We start from the raw sequence: 17,388 nt of genomic DNA on the forward strand, positions 1-17,388 counted from the left end.
GGGAGACAGTTTTACTTCTGACTGAGGGCATCGGGTAAGGCTTCCTGCCTGCTCGTGTTGGCCGCAGGCTGTGTGACGGACATGACTGATCACCATGAAATCCACATCCCACATAAGAGCCCAGGTCTGTGTACTCATTTAAAACCACACACCTGCACTTTTGTCCCCCTAATCTCTGCTGCCCTTTTCCCCCTTCGCTTGTCCAGCCCGACCCTGGTTTCCCTGCACTGTCCCGTTCTTCTAGCCACCTAACAGAGAGCCCACTGATGGGCGAGGTTGAGGGAACTTGAGCTTGGGCTAATAGCTGTGACTTTCCTTCAGAGGGCGTGCATCGACTTCGCCATCAGCGCCAAACCTCTCACCCGCTACATGCCGCAGAACAGGCATACATTCCAGTACCGTGTCTGGCACTTCGTGGTGTCCCCATCCTTCGAGTACACCATCATGGCCATGATCGCCTTGAACACCGTCGTGCTGATGATGAAGGTGAGTGGGTGGTGGCCGGGAGGTACTCAGCAGACAGGGCCTTGGGGCCCAGTCCCTCCCAGGGCTTGAGGCACGGGGAAGATGCTTGCTTCCTTCCATTCTTCTCCACTTTGGAATCTCTTTCTGATCTTGTCCCGTTCAGCAGCCCCATGAAGGAGTGAGCCCTAGAGTAGTGGCCCAGTAGCACCGGGGCTCCAGGTGCTGATGGCCGTCAGATTCAGACCAGAGTGGGAATGTCTGGAGATCCACATGATCGTGGGGTTCTAAAGGAACGTTCCAAGTGTTGGAAGAGGTGTGATCTTATTTAATAATCAATGGTGATTGGTTCCTGAAAATGTTTCTGTCCTACCCACCTTCATCTCTAGGAAGACTGGCTATGTTTGCTAATAAGTAGCCATTGTAGGGTGTGGTCCATGATTTTCTCCATGTTGCCTTGTTCTGCTCTATGGGCTACATGGCCCTCCTCTCCAGCACGTGTGCCGCGCCTCCTGCACCACACACCAGAGTGGCCCGCAAGGGCAGGGTTGAGAGATGGCCAGCCTCGGTGACACGACATACCCCCCCTCACCTTAAGGGTTTGATTCTTTTTCTCCTTTTTTCTCTTCTTGGCAGTACTACTCTGCTCCCTGTACCTACGAGCTGGCACTGAAGTACCTGAATATTGCCTTCACCATGGTGTTCTCCCTGGAGTGTGTCCTAAAAGTCATCGCGTTCGGCTTCTTGGTATGGCGCGGCCTGTGCCCCAGCATCGCACTTGTCTTCCCTTCCTTCTGGAGGCACTCCCGGCCTTTGTGGGAAGGGGGGTGGTTCCCACTCTTCCAGAAACGGTTCACACACCAGACCTAATTGCGGGCCTGTTTCAACTGCTCAGTAAACTGCCTGAGAGATAAGAGGATGCGTGAAGGTATTAGGAGAAAGGGGAAAGGAGGCTAGATCCCCAGCTCCGTACTCATGCAGCCATTGGCGCTGGTCTTGGCAGGTTCTGTCAGTGGTCGAGGGGTGACAGAATTCTTATGAGAACTGTAATTTATTTGTAGATAAAGAGCAAAACAAAAATTGGACTAATAAGCCTGGAATGTTTATTGACTGGTAAAAGGTGTAAGATTTTATGATTCAGATGGGAACATGTCTGTCCCTCTTACCCTCAAACAGAGCAGATACTAGATTTTACCTAATCATCCTTCTCCCATTAGTTATATGAAGCGCAGTTTCTGCGAACAAAAATAAATGTTTTTTTACTTAAGCTTACAAAGGTTCATGACCATTAAAGTGTGTGTGTGTGTGTGTGTGTGTGTGTGTGGAGAGAGAGAGAGAGGGAGAGGGAGAGAGAGAGAGAGAAAGAGAGAAGGAGAGAAGGGTAAATCGGCAGGTAGGTAGGTATGGTGGAATTAGGTTTGCGGAGGGTTGGGCCGAGTTTTTCTTTTATGAGTATTTTCCTTCTCCTCAACAATTAAGTACAATCGCTTGCACATTCCTGCATCTCCTCTCAGCAGTGTTAAGCAAACCCAGCCCTTTGCTTAGGTGTCCTATAAACACAATAGTTCTCTCTGCCACCCCCCTCCTTGTTTAAGCGTTTACAGTGAGATCAGTGGGATGCGGATAAACCCACTTGACAGCTGTTTCACACTTATTCAGTGTGTGAGCTACCATTTCAAATATGGGGTGTGTGTGTATGGCTTTCCCTGCAAGAAGAGAAACTTTGCTTATTATCCCAATAAGGGTTTGTCTGGTAGCAGCTTTAGCGGGGCCTCTGGGCTGGGCTTGATAATTGCTGAGTGTTGACTATGGTGGTTGCTTTTGGTCTCCTAATGGTTCTTTGAAAAGTCATTAACTTGATGGTTTGGGGAGGGGAGTTGAAGGGAACCCATTGCAGGTGGCTGTATTGTTGCTCGCTTGACTCCCCTTTGAGTATTTTGAGACTTGGGGAAATAAAAGAGTAAAAAGAAACTACCTCCAACAAAGATGCCTTTACAACCCAGCCTAGCCCTGAGCAGGGTGAGCAGAGTGAGGGACAGGCTGGTGCCACAACAGGGAAAGGTTTTCTGTGCATCGTGATTACTTACATATGCTGTTGACATTGTTGACTTAAGTCCCCAACTGTGCGCTAATTATGGTGAACGCTGAATACATACTTACAAGCTTAACCAGACTTGGTCCCAAAGCCTGCCTCCTTCCCACTCTCACCTTCATATTTTCATTCAAGATCTAGAGGCATTTTCACATAATCAAAGACACCACTACTCCCAATTTAGTCTTTACGTTGCTATAGTACTCTAGGTTTTCAGAATATCCCAACATATACTATTTTGTTAGATCTTGTCAAATACTCCAAAATACACATGGCAGATGCCATCATTAACATTGTTGACATTGTTAATTTGAATGAGGAACTTGACATTCAGAAAAATTGGGCAGCTTTTTAAAGACGACACAGTAAAAGGCAGTAGAAATGGAAAGTGGGATGGGGATAAAAAAGGAAGAAGGAAGAAGAGGGAGAGAATGAACATGGGTTGCCATATTAAGTACGGAAGTCTATATATTACTCATTTTAGCTTCGTAACAGCTCTACTTAGATAGACGTTATTGGTTTCTTTTCTGGATGGGCTAGGACTCAAGAAGATTCAGTAGTTGACCCAATCTTACTGAAAGGCAGAGCCAGCATTCAGATCCTGGTCTAATCCCTGACTTGAAACCCACCGTCTGTCCACACTGATCTACTGGTCTACATACACGGTGCTGTTCTAAGCCATATTTTACCATAATCCCCCTTCCACTGGAATCCAGAGCTCCTCTCCTCTGAGACCTAGATTCGTGTTCTTTCTACTGTATGGGGGCCCATCCGAGAATTAAGAAGCTTGGTCCACGTTGGGACTAGGAGAGCCCTGAGAACTGAGGAACTCAGAGACTCGACTTGGTTCTGCTCCTGAGGAAGTAGGTATTCTTCATGGAAAAGTGAGTTTGTGAGGCTGTGTGCCCTGTTTCTCTACATGCCCAGCAGGTGTCCCTGGTTTGGGAATCATATAAGCCTCTCTAAGCCTTAGTTTTGTCATTCAAAATGAGGATCACAATAGCTGTCTTATGGCCTTAGGTACTTTATTGTACCCAAGGCATCTACACCTGTAGTCCTGAGTAGGTGCTCATAGATAACTTCGTGAGGCGTCTGGGCCGCTCAGTTGGTGAAGTGTCTGACTCTTGATTTTGGCTTAGGTCATGATCTCGGGGTCCTGGGATGGAGCCCTCTGTGGGGCTCCATGCCCAGCAGGCAGTCTGCTTGAGATTCTCTCCCTCCCTCTTCCTCTGACCCCACCAGCCCTCCACACCCACGATCTCAAAAAGAAAGAAGGAAAGAAAGAAAGAAAGAAAGCTTTGCTCTCACCACACCCTTTTGCTCTCACTGTTTGCACCTCTCTGCCCACTCTTCTTGCCAACCCTGCCACTGGGTATTTTATGGACGTAGCGTGTTGAGGATATTGATCATGACCTACCCATAGGGTCCCTGAGAGAAACAAACTGAAAGAACTCCAAGGGCCTAGTCCTCATCCGGCACAGACTGTAAAAGTCACTAAGGCTCATTGTGATGGTTGCTGGGGATTGGCTTCAGCAGTGCTCTGAGGGGCTTTTATGGGAGGTACTGCCCAAGGACAAGCCAATGTCTTTGGAAACCCAAGTATACTGTTTCTTTTAAGGAATATAGTCCAAGGTCTGTGTTCACCTGAGTGCTGGAAATGGGCGCAGAGCCTACCTACTCTCTCTGTTAAGCAGAGTGTTACATGGTTGGTGGATTTTCCAGGTCCTTTATTTCTCCTCCATCTCCTTCGACCCACTCATTTTATTACTCAAAAGGTGTAACAGAGCCGAGAAAGAAGGGAAGGATGAAGTCTACTCCTTTTGTCGCCCTGTGGAGTCAGGAGAAGATTTTTGGCACTTCTTTTGGCCTTTAATGACTTAAGACGTCTCTGTGAATTTTATTAATAGTTGAAAGTCAGAAGTGTATGTTTATAGGGTCACATTATATAATATAAACAATTTAAAATTGTAGAAAACCTTAGAGTAATATTGTAAATAACTTTATTGCCTTATAAGTGGCGATGATGATCTTTCTTTCCTTTTTGGGACTTTATAATGTGCTTGGCCTCAAATCTCTTTCTTACATAGTTTTTTATGTAGCTTTTTAGTGACAGCTTCAAAAACAAGGTCTTCAAGTAGTAAGAAGTCTGCTTCCCAAATGAGAAATTCCCAAATCAGTAAAGAAATAGCGTTTCCAGTTAGAAATAAGAAACTAAAACCAAAATTAGAATGACCTTGTATGTGAATTGGTGAGTTTTAATTCCAAGTGACAACTGATGTAATGAAAGATGTCTTTTCTCCATTCCTTTTTCTTTTCCTCTTTTTTTTTTTTTTCTGGTGCTCCCATGACTGAATTCGCACGCCAGAACTATTTCCGAGACACCTGGAATATCTTTGACTTCATCACTGTGATTGGCAGTATCACAGAAATCATTCTGACAGACAGCAAGGTGAGTGGCTCGTACATCCTTGTCTTTAAGCTTGGCCCTGAAGTAGCATAAAAGAATCCTCTATGTATGCTGTCCATTGTTTTAAAAAGATTTATTTGTTTGTTTGTTTGAAAGAGTGAGCACGAGCAGGGAGAAGGGCAGAGGCAGGGGGAGAAGCAGTCTCCCCTCGGAGCAGGGAGCTTGACACAGGGCTTGATCCCAGGACCCTGAGATCGTGACCTGAGCCAAAGGCAGACGTTCAACCGACTAAGGCACCCAGTTACAGTGGGTGTGTGCCCATACTTGCATACAGTCCATTTTTAACTCATCAAACCAAATACATAGCCCTCTAAGAGCTGGGAGTTCATTTCCTCATTCCCGAGCTGCAAACACTGGAGTGGCACTGGGTCTCGTGGGACGTTTTGTTTCATTGGCTTGACTCAACAGCAGCCACCTAATGGGGTCAGTGCAATAGTACCAGAAGAGGGCTAGTGTGCACAACGTTCTGCTAGGTTCTTTGGGAGTGACAAAAGAGGCATAGTATCATTGCCCTCAAAGTTGTTTTATCTGAATTGTTTCCCTAAAATTGTTTATTCTAAAGACGACTTGAAGAGCTCATTGTCACTCTCATCAGATGTGTGCATGGGCGTCATATGTGCTAGAGGGATTACTCATTTGCCTCGCTGGCATCCACGTGCAGTCGGGAGCACTAGAGACCCTTGGAAGACTAGAGAGGCTGCTTTCGTCTGATACACACAGGACACTCTTCTGGGGGTACGAGCCGCACCTTAGCCAGGCGTGGGAAGGCTGGGGAGAGGGCCCTCGCTGGCTCATCATTTGGAAATGGGATTGAAAACAAAAGACAGAATCCATGTCAAATTTTATATCAGAATGAGGGATAAATATGTAAATACTAGTGCTTAGTGTTTTCTAAATGATCATAATGTCACTAGTTATGAGGTTCCTTTTGGTCCACCAGCTGGTAAACACCAGTGGCTTCAACATGAGCTTTCTGAAGCTCTTCCGAGCCGCCCGCCTCATCAAGCTTCTCCGGCAGGGCTACACCATCCGTATTTTACTCTGGACCTTCGTGCAGTCCTTTAAGGTAAGCGCAGCCACTCTTCCTCTCTGTCTTTTGGATAGAGCAGCGCCTGACCCCACGCTGTCATCACCCAGGTCCCTTGACCTCCAGGAATGAGTGTTTGTCAGATACTTTCAATGAAGGCAGCAGTTCTCTCTTCTAGTGCAGCTCAGCCAGGCAGCTGGTGCCCAACGGGATAGAATCTCATTCTAGAAAAACACCACCATTTTGTAACTCCCTTGTCTTCTCTTCACGGAGGCTGGGGCTTGTCCGAGGAGGTGTGCTACCTCTCCAGATAGTCCAAAAGGCCCCAAGCAGTCCCATCTTGTCAGGAGCCAGCTTTTGCATTTTCACGTACATGCCAGTGGCTTGATTTCACATGAACAGTTTTCCAAAGGACTCCTTGGGCGCTGTTTGATTGCAGGATGAGTCATACAGTCCCATCCCTGTCTTTGTCCGTGTGTTTCCTCAACCACCAAATGTGCAGCGTGTTCATGGTCACCTCTGTTTCCTATGGTCTAATAGGATATTTGGGCCAGGCTAATGTGATGAGCTTCTTTGAATGGTCTCATGGGGCCATACAGAGGTGTATTGGTAAGAATTAGAAGTTTAAAAGCTACCTGAGATTGACTTTAATGGCAGAGACTTCCTGCAAAAGAAATTTTCTAAACATATTTCAGTGTCTTTAGGCTTTAGCAGTTATCATGGTTTGTTTTTGGAGTTTCGGGGTCTAAGTGCTATTCAAATGCCCACTATTTTTCCTCTTACTAAAGAAAAAAGCTTCTCAGTGAATGTGTTTTAAAAATAAATTTGATGACATTGATTCAAAGCTGAGAAATCATGAATTTACCCATTGCCACCTCTATTTTAATTATTTATGTATTTTAATTGAACCTGAGAGGGTCAGCCAGTAACTTCAGTGGTTTCTCATCATTTGGAAAAGCGTTCACCGCACACTGTCATTAATGACTTATTCTCCATTGAGGTCCTGCGGGTTTGATAGGTGACACTAGGTGTTGTAAGGATGTTCAGGCTCCTGCCAACCACGTTTTTATTGTCAAGGTTGTATCCAGAGTCATTGTTTGGTGACCTAACTCCTACAGAGCCCTCACCTCAATGAAAAGAACTTTGCCAAAGTTACATGACAGAGGAGAAATCTAAAACCTTAGTAAGAATTTACCAAGTCTCAGGTGAATTGGATTTAGAGTCCAATACACAAGGTACTTCTAAAACCTTTTTGCTTGAGACCTTCCAGACAAGTTACAGTTAGTCTCTCAGGAAATATGTGTCAGCCTGTCACATTATCATGCTCACCAGTTCTCTGTAAAACTGCATACTGTGGAGGGCAAAGAAAAGCACATCAAAAGTTAATAGCAGAGTGGTTGGCTCATTGCAATGAATATACAACAGTGGAGACGGGGCATCTGCGTCCAGGTGACACTGTGATGGAGAGGTGTTTCCTTTTTGGAACAGTCCCAGGACTTAGTAGAGAAATTGTTGGCTTTACAAAGGCTGCCTCTGTAAATACACAGCAGGGAGCCACAGAGTATAAAGGGCACTGCCATGGCCTACCCAAGCTACCCCCGCCCTCCCACCGGCCGTGAGCATAGCCCCCAGTTCTCCACCACGGAGCCCTACTTCATTCTTCCCCATTTTTCCTTTCCTGAGTTAGAATTTTTAGCATGATAAGAGAGGTGATCAGAATGTACCTTTGATCTTTTTCCAAAAACTGGGATTCGGGAGAGATGAGCTAGGGAGTGGGGACTTGGAATAAGGGCAGGAAGTAAGCAGAAGGTGGGAGAAGGTAGCAGCACCTCGAGCTGTAAGAAACCTATCTCCCTTCTCTCTTCTCCCAGCAGACGGAGTCTTCACATGGCCCCTTGAAACGCAGACTTTTCTCTTCGGAGACCTTGGGAGTCAGCATTTTACTGGGGAGGGGATTCTCCTAGAAACTCTGAGTTGCATTTTAATTTTATCCTTTTTTTCAAGTTGTAGAAGTCTCCCAAGGCTCTTCATTTAGCTGGCTCCGTTGATAAGCCCTGCCCTTGCAGTCTGAAAGCCTTCAGTCGATCTCGTGGGATTCGTGCTGCGCACAGTAGATAAAGTGGAGGCCCATAGTTGCACCGTCTTCCAGGGAGCTGAGTGGGTGGTAAACGAAAAGAGGCGGGATTCCATGTCCGCACTGAGCTCGCTTCAGAATTCTAGAACGCACCCCAGCCCTAAAACCAAATTGCCTTACATCCTCCGCCAGCCAGAGGGCAGTTCCCTACCTTCCATCTCCTTCGCTTGTCCCATTGTCCACCTTACTGAAATGTTATCGTCCCAGAGTGGCAGTCAGCTTGGAGCCTATGGGATTTTGAGCCACGTGGCTTCACGGCAGGGGTTGCAGTGGCTAACCTTTGAAAGGCTTTTTGGAGTTTTGCATAACACGTAATGAAGTGTCAGGAGGTGTTACTGTTTCCAGTGTTTACTGGAAAGAGAGGTCTCCTCAGAAGACGAAGGTGCCTTCTAGGACACGATGAACAACTGAGATTCTCAGCCTGTTCACTTTGCTCCCAGATTCTCCATTATGGGCTTGGCATTGAGTGAAGGATGGGAAGGGGTAATACAGGGATTTGGGAGCTGAAGCTAGGTACTTACTGTGTAGTTTACATCACAATTACTCACATTATTAATATTCTGCAATGCAGAGTGGGATGCATCGTAAGCCCAGGAGGTTTCCCCAGCTCTCCTGGGAGATCTGGGCCGCCCTTCTGGTTGAGTGAGAATCCTTGGTGGAAGGTAAATGACAGGCTTCTCTTTAGACAATAGCTTACCTGTCAGAGGACATGACCTTCTGCAAAAGTATGGCATTCTGCGAGAGCACAGCCTCCACCACCTCATTTATATCAGCCTCAGGGCAAGAATTGTAGTAGTGCTGGTGACTATAGATTGTGGAGCCTGGGAGCTGTCTGCCTCTGAATTTATGGTCCTGTCTCTGCTTTCCTTCCAGGCCCTCCCCTACGTCTGCCTTTTGATTGCCATGCTTTTCTTCATCTATGCCATCATTGGGATGCAGGTGAGCTCATGTATCAGGAGCCTGGCGGGGGACAGGTATTGCATGGATTGTCACTGGCTTACCGGCCTGAGCATAATAGATTGAAGGCGAGGCTTACCATGCTCCTTGTCTCAGGATCTCCCATTTTTGAGCTAGACCTAGAAGAAAGTCAGGTGGTTGTTCTCTTGTATACAGCAATACAAAATGTGTCTTGAGTTAAGTCTTAAATGGCTGAGATTTATGCCCTACGACTTATGACTGGGAATACTCCCAGAGCTCCTAGTAGCCGGCCTAATCCTAGGGACGCCCAAAGGCCGTGTGCCTGCAGATGCCTATCAAAGAGCCAGGCAGCTTCCTGGACAGTTCTCTTGGGTTACCACATCCTTTCCAGTTTCAGAGTTGAGAAGTGGATCAAGTTCCCACCGTAGACATTTATTCAGGTCGCCAGAGCCCCACTGAGCAGAAGAGGCCATAGTTTCTTTCTAAAGTGACTATCATTTGTGGCCGATGGACTCCTGTAAACAGCCAGCAGCTCGATCCCAGGAATCGATCCAGTTTGGCACACAGGATTTCCTGCCTATCTAGGGGAGGCGAATTTTCTGACTTGGAGATGCGGAGACTAAACCCCGGTATGGAAATTCAGCCAAGTGGCGGTCTCCTGTAGTCAGCCAGTCTGGCCGCCTTGGGACCGCCAGCACCTGCCATCTGGGGCCACTGTGCACATCTCCCAGGCTCGCCGTGTCTGCAGCCTTTTTCTAGAACATCTCTGAAATGTCTCTTCTTTTTGCTCCTCTTTCTTGTGGGCACTTCTTAATTTTATCCATCTTCTAACCCCATTCCTGGAGAGATTTTTGTCCTCCAAAAGGAGCAGAATGTCAAATGTCAAAAAGTGTGAGACTTGGTTGAGAAGTAGTGAGTTCTCCTTCAATGAGGATAATTCAGTAAAGATGTCATGACAGCATCAGGGCAATGGAATCTCCTACTGAAATTGCTGATCGGCTTGATGATGTCTGTTAAGGTCCTTCTAATTCTCAAACAATTGATTCTAGAATGTTCTTGAACAGCCAAATAGAAGCGTAATCAATTTTTGCCCATGCTTAAAATAGCTCTTACCTCCTTTTCATCATCAATCATAATAAACTAGAATAACACCATCTCCGGTACTAAACCGTTCTCGATATTGCTGATAATGATGAGAACTGTTTACCATCGTTTGAATGCCTGACTGTGCCAGACCCCGTCCTAAATGTGCGCTCTTATCCCCGTCCTTCCGCCCTGACCGCAAGCGCACACACAATACGTGACTAATGTATTCAGGAGCAATGTGAAAATGTTTATGGGTGGGTTTCATTGACTCCACTGAAGCTTAGCATCGTTAAGTAACTTATAACATGTTCGAGGCCTCAGTAAGTGGGAGAGCCGAGATTTAAATTTAGCTCTGTCTGCCACACAGCCCGTATTCTTACTGTACTACATGTTCTCTCCTCCCACCAACAAGCAAATACAAGTATTTCTTTGACCCTTTAGTGGGATGTGGGCGTTGTTCACTCATGAAATTGTGGTCTTCACAATAACTGCAGTGTCTAATATTTTATTGCCCTTAGACTTCTTTTCAAAAAATAAGAGCCCTATTTCCATTACACAGGGACACAAATGGCTATCCCACTGTGATTTGCCTTTAGATGGCCGTCTTCCTTCTGGTCCATGATAGAGACCCCACACCAAGCACACGGCTGACCCCTAGCTTGTGACTAGAGAAGTTGTATCTGGTATAGTCATAACAAAGCAGAGGGATCCATCCAAACAGAAACATAAAGGCAGGAGACCCATATTGGAAAGATGAATAGGAACAGGATGAATCTATGAGAAGAACCATTATTCTGAACTTTCACATGCATCTTAGAAGGAGAGAGAGCTTTGCAGAGGGATCTGAGATAGAAGGAAGGAGTAACGTGCTGGGTATGGAAAAGAGTCCTGGGGCCACAGATCATTAGAAGGCGAGGCTTTCAGTTTCAGCTCCTCCACTGACCAGCTGTGCAGACTTGGTCAGGAGTTGGATGGACATCTTCTCAGGTCCTTTGATGTGCCTAAGTTTTCTGATTCCAAGTGAAAGTAGATTTAAGCTTATACGTCCATTCAGTTTTCCAGTGGGTCTCGGTGTCCCTTCTTTCTCTTTCAAGCCTTTTGGTGTAAGAAATTTGGTTTGGGACAAGAGCTAAATGAAAGCTAAAAAAATAAAATAAAATAAAACCTTCCTTCACAATAAATATACATTTATATATTTTTGGCTTGAAAACTAGAGTAGATTTAAAATAGCTTCAGTTTCTTTGACTGTTAGACACATGCCTCATGCAAAATTCCAGCATGCCCTCCAACTAGTTGTTGACTGGATAAAGTGTTTGAGAAAATCATAATGAGAACAATTAATGATGGCTTCAGGATTGTCATAGGTAGAAAACACACACACACACGTGCGCGCGCGTGCGCGCGCACACACACACACACACACACACTGTAAGTCGTGTGGATGTGATCAATGAAGGGTAAATCGTGGATGTTAGACCGAGAGGGTGAAAAGGAGAGACAGCATGTGAACATAGACAAGGATGTAGGACAGTGTTCTCCTGGAGTGCCTGGAACTAAATTTAAGGGGGACTTTTTCAGTCCTACTATTTCTGTTTGTGGGTCCTGCACCTTCTTATCTTCCTTCTTTCCCTTTTTCCCTGGTGCTGCCTCGCTTGCCACTTCCATTCTCCCTGAGAGACAAGTAGTATTTGGGTTTTGAAAAACAGTGTTGAGAACAAGTTCCCAAAGCAGGTGTCAGTGGGAGTTATTTGAGCAAAATAGCTGGGGGCAGAGATTGTTCCTCAATTGCACATTCTCAAAACTGTTCAGGGAGTGGGGGGGAATGTGTTCTATTTAGCATATATTAGATAAACGGAAGCATGTTATGTACAGGCTGGAAACAGTCTCAAAAGGCTGGGAAAGTGACCTGTAAGCCTTCGGTTATGCCAACATTGACTTGTGAGACTAGATCCTGGCACCTGAAACATGGCTGGGGCTGGGTAGTGCGGGTGGAGGGGTGCCCTTCTCATCCGAAGATAGTTAGGCTCTAGGAGTTCAACATCATTCACTTGTCTATGGACAAATATCTCTGAGTTTTCCCTCTTTTTTTTTTTTTCACGTGAATTTGCATAATGACCACATTCCGAGCTCAAAAACCAACAGTAGATTTATAAACTTATTCCGTAGCCAGATCTACACAAATGCATCTTATTTCTCCTTTTCTAAGTATCCGGTTGTCCTGACTTCCTTCAACCTCTTGGTCAGGACTTGGCTTTCTGTGCCTTCATTCTTGTGGACTCTAGATTATAGATGTACTGACCTTCTCAGTTTGACATTCTGGATAGGAACATATCCAAGGAAGATTGAGATGCCTCTCTCTGACCCACACAACTTACAAATATTAGCACAATATCTGTCTAAGACGTGAATCACATCTTCTGCAAAGACGCATGCTCCCATCATTACTAGCAGAGACAGGAAGAAAGGGGTAGTTCCTTCCATGCACTTCTGTGATGGGGTACATCTTTGACAGACTGCTTGAGTACCCTGGTGACAGGTACCATGGAAATTAAGAGACCAAATTAGATGTGGGAGGAACTACCTACAGGCAGAGTGACTTCCAAAAGATCTTGCCTTCTGTGGCCCTGGATCCCCTTTGCTGCAGTGGAGAACATAATTACTTCTTTACAGCAGGCCAGGAGCATGGGGTCCACCAGCCTGTCTGGGTCTAATCCTGTCTGCGTCAGGGTTAGGCCATTGAGAAGGGCCACGTGTATGCGTTGCCAACCCTAGTAGAGGCAGATGCGGCTAATATTCATGTGTAGGGCACATGACACAGCCGGTAATGCTCTTTTTTTTGTTGTTGCTGTTTTCTTTTCAAGGTGTTTGGAAACATAAAATTAGATGAGGAGAGTCACATCAACCGACACAACAACTTCCGGAGTTTCTTCGGGTCCCTCATGTTACTCTTCAGGTATCTGGATGCGTAGCTGTTGTAGCAGGAGCTCTCTTGTTGAGGGAGACAGAGTTAGTCTGCCTTTTCCTCCTATTTGTCTCTTTATTCTGCTTGCTCTGCTCCTATGAGGACATACAGTAGAAGCAGAGGTGGGGAGGGGCACTGGCTCTAAAAACCGGCTCCAATGACAGCAGGAAGTCTCCGCAGCGTCTCTGACTCAGTAGATAATCTGTAGACTGCAGGCTCAGAACACTGAGTGGGGAAGGGGAGGACAGTTTCCTCCAGATCGAATTCCATGTAAGGGCTGAAACCCTGGATGGCCAGGTTTGTGTGGGGTCTTCCTCCCACCACTGTCTCAACCGCTGTCAGCAGACACTTCTGAAAAAACAGAGAAGTAGTGGGTGCGACGGCAGAGCCCAGGGGAGACCTCCTTGGCATGTTCCATCTCCACATGGAGAGTACGAGACGGGGGAACCATACAGGGAAAAGGAAGGGATGGGTGGGTCGGGAAGGAGGGCCAAAGAGAAGATGAGACACGCGGACCAGCTACCACTAACCATAATGTCTTTGGGGCTCAGGAGTGCCACAGGCGAGGCCTGGCAGGAGATAATGCTGTCGTGCCTCGGGGAGAAAGGCTGCGAGCCAGACACCACCGCGCCTTCGGGGCAGAACGAGAATGAGCGCTGTGGCACAGATCTGGCCTACGTTTACTTTGTCTCCTTCATCTTCTTCTGCTCCTTCTTGGTGAGTAAACCTGCACTCTTGGCTCGAGATGCGGCGGGCCGTCCCTTCGCCTCCCCTCTCCCACCTCATCCCACCCCCCAAGGAACTCTTGAAGGCCAGGACGCCTAGTGGACTCCCCAGTGAGTGACTTCCCATGGCTGCCACCGAGCAGATTTTGTTGCCTCTAGGGAAGGAGGGCTGTGAGAAAGAATGATGAGTGGAATGGAGTTTAGGGAATAGAGTACTGAGTTTCGTGTTGGCTCTGTTGTGACCCAGAGTACATTTCTCTTCTCTGTACCTCAGGTATTTTATCTTACCAGTAGAGCTAAGCATATCTTAGCTCTCTTTTGTAGCCTTTCAAACTGTCGCGAAAAGGTACTTTGGAAATATGAAGTGATAGGATTAATAGGAGTAGAGTGGTGACTGAATACAGTGTCACCGATGCGGTCTCTTGACTTATGTCATTATGTTTGATGACAGTTGGCCGGCTGACAGACGTGAAAGGATCGCTTTGGGCATTAGTAAATATTGAGTGACATATGTGGAACACGCCCACTTAGAAAATGGTGAGAAGCCCTAGGTGCCTTCTTAATCTGTTCTTTGGGAGAAACCGTGAGTCAGCACCCGGACTCCCAAAATCTCTATGCTGCGTAACCCTAGATGAGGTCCTGCCAGATCCATTAAAGGGTCAGTCTGGTGTTTTAGCCGCCCTGACATCCCTCGGCTTCGCTTCACTGGTCGTGTCGCCGGCTGAACAGAATCCAAAACTAGGGGCGCCTGGATGGCTCAGTTAGTTGAGCATCTGCCTTAGGCTCAGGTCATGGTCCCAGGTCCTGGGGTTCAGGGAGTCGGGCTCCCTGCTCGGCGGGCAGCCTGCTTCTACCTCTGACTGCCCCTCTGCCTACTTGTGCTCTCTCTCTGAGTCAAATAAATAAATAAAAATCTAAAAAAAAAAAAAATCTGAAACTAAAGCAGGGCCCCTGAGAGGCGGTTAACCTCACAGCCTTGTGTCAGCAGATGAATTAGGTCCCGTCCAGGCATTTCTGCCTCTCTGAGGTGACTGCGAGGGATTTGCCATGTGTCCAGCTGGCTGGTGTGGAGAAGCTCTCTGGTGTGGCTTCTGAGGGTAGTGGGTGGGTTCACCTAGCAGGCAGCGAGCTTGCTGGAGGCTCAGGTCGCCTGCGCTGTGTGGTCTTGGCTTTGCTGCTGTCCTAGCATGGTCAGACATTTTCCCTGTTGTAGCTTCTGTAAATGGGAGGGAAAAGGGCTTGATCATAAGGGTATTACGTGCATGGTGAGCGGGTACATGTGTTTTTAATACACTCCCTTCTTGTGGGTGTGAAAGGTTTTTCAATGAAAAGAAGAAAAGAACACAGAACAGTATCTTGGAGGTATGGGGGTGAGGCTGTGAGTGGGTTTCAGTCTCTCTGTCAATCTGAGGCAAAGGGAGGAAGGCCCACAAGCCTTTTGTTGATGGGGCTGTTGTCGGGTGACACAGAGGACCATCGAGAAGGGCATGTGGACACTTCGGTTTTGTCCTCCATGATGTAAGTGTTTAATGATACATATTTAAAAAGAAACTGAAGATATAACTGGAAAATTCATTAGAGACTAGGAAGGTACTTTGAGAATTTGGAGATGGAGGGTGCTGCATAATTCACATTCTTGTTATTTTTAAAGAGGCTATATTCAGCCTGAGCTGATCTGCTTTCGAATCTCAGCCCGACCGGAGATTGACTTTGTGACCTTGGGCAAGTCACACAGTTTCTTCACTCAAACCAGCCGCTCCAGCAAGATTTACTGGTACACCGTGATGTGCCAGGCCGTGTGCCTGGAGCTGAGAGTATACGACGTGTCAAGGAAGCACTTGGGTCCTCGAAGGGCCATGGGTAATTAAGTCTGCCTCACGAGGTTAGAGCAGCGTTAAAACAAATAATAGGTTTGAGTGTGCACACCCCACTCTGAAAGACTATATGAACGTAAAACAATGATTTTGTTCGTGTTAGTAATAAGTACTGTGAAGGGACTGTAAAACACATGTGTGGCTATGTGGAAACCCCTTCGTAACCCAGGCAATGAAGGAACATGTTCACTGTGTCTCCCATGTCAGTGACAGAAAGAAAGGCCGGGCCCATGCTGGGCTTAGGTTCAGCCGCCCGGAACAGAACTCCCCAGACATCAGCGGCTTAACCAGGAGACGTTTATTCCCCTCACACACCGGTGAGGTCTGCGGAAAGACAGTACAGGTGTGTTAGGGTGGCTCCACAGAGTGTTGAGGACCCCACCTCCAGGAGCCAGACCTCCAGGCACCCACGTATATCCCAGGCAGCAGGATGGAGGCAGTCAGGCAGGGACGAGAGGGGTTGTTAGGGTGCAGGTGGCCAGTCTCTCCATAAAGACTCATGGAGAGGACTCCAGCCACATCCTGTCTACAGACTTTGTTCTTCCTTCCTGCCTTTCTTTCTTTTTTTAAGAGATTTTTATTTATTTGAGAGAGAATGAGAGAAAGCATGAGAGTGGGGTGAGGGGCAGAGGGAGAAGCAGACTCCCTGCTGAGCAGGGAGCCCGATGAAGACTTGATCCTGGGCCTCTGGGATCATGACCTGAGCCAGGCAGACACTCAACCGACTGAGCCACCCAGGCACCCGACTTTCTCCTTACCTCATAGGCTGCCTGCTTCTCTGGCACCTCCATCCACCTGGGAACCTCCTCTCTTACCTCATCAGCCAGTTGTCTCAGGCAGGACTCTCTCCCTCGTGAGTGAAGGAAGGCCCAGCTCCCCCTGGCCTAAGCAGAAAGGGATTTTACAGGCACATATAAATGAAAAACCCTGGGGCAGCAGAGGCGTAAGTAGGTTTCTTTCTCTGCGTATGGATCTCTTCCTCCGGGCTCTACCGTGAGAGCTCTTTCCTCAAACACCCCAACCTGTGGCTCCAAGATGGTAGTTGCAGCAGTTCTAGACCCCAGTCCTCACTGGTACACCTGACAGGGAAAAACAAGTCTATTGCCCAGAAGGTTGGCTGTGATTGGATCACCAGTCACTATGGCCCAGGGGAATGGGATTCAATGGCTGAGGCCCGGGTCACAGGTGGTGCCTCACTGAAGCATGTTGACTGGAAATAGGCAGGGGGGGGGGGGGGTGTCCTCAAGAGACCAGACCTACAGTAAATGAGCACTAGGCAGCCAAGAAGCAACGGCAGAGTGTGCTCACTGTGCTCAAGTTCTGTCAATTCCATGTCCTCCGTGTCCTTTGATTTTCAACTGTCCCCACTGGGTTGGTCCAAGAGCACCGCAGAACTCTCCTCACAGATCTCCTGGGTACCCTCTGCACTGCTGCCAAGGGTTCTTTCTGGATGAAACAGACCTTGGTCTCTCCCCTACTATAAACGCTTTTGGTGTATTCTGTGGCTTCCTCATAATTGAGACCAGAAATGGGCAAACTACAGCCCAAGGGCCAAATCTGGTTTGCCACCACTTTTTGTCTGGCTCCTGAGCTATACCATTGGGTTTTACAGTCTTTCTTTCTTTCTTTTTTTTTTTTTTA

The 17,388-nt window shown here is 47.1% G+C and overlaps 1 protein-coding gene across 11 annotated transcripts in view; it reads left to right on the top strand.

Annotated features, from left to right (window-relative positions):
• Positions 1 to 17,388, top strand: part of CACNA1E (calcium voltage-gated channel subunit alpha1 E) — a 492,344-nt gene that overhangs the window by 450,946 nt on the left and 24,010 nt on the right. For all 11 annotated transcript variants that reach the window (XM_032317766.1, XM_032317765.1, XM_032317775.1 and 8 more), the window contains 7 exons: positions 322 to 486; positions 1,099 to 1,209; positions 4,920 to 5,003; positions 5,962 to 6,087; positions 9,056 to 9,121; positions 13,048 to 13,139; positions 13,700 to 13,865. In XM_032317766.1, coding sequence (XP_032173657.1) covers positions 322 to 486; positions 1,099 to 1,209; positions 4,920 to 5,003; positions 5,962 to 6,087; positions 9,056 to 9,121; positions 13,048 to 13,139; positions 13,700 to 13,865 — 810 coding nt within the window. The remainder of the gene's footprint in view (positions 1 to 321; positions 487 to 1,098; positions 1,210 to 4,919; positions 5,004 to 5,961; positions 6,088 to 9,055; positions 9,122 to 13,047; positions 13,140 to 13,699; positions 13,866 to 17,388) is intronic.

The sequence above is a fragment of the Mustela erminea genome, chromosome 17 (genome assembly GCF_009829155.1).
Source record: "Mustela erminea isolate mMusErm1 chromosome 17, mMusErm1.Pri, whole genome shotgun sequence".
NCBI classification, from domain to species: domain Eukaryota; kingdom Metazoa; phylum Chordata; class Mammalia; order Carnivora; family Mustelidae; genus Mustela; species Mustela erminea.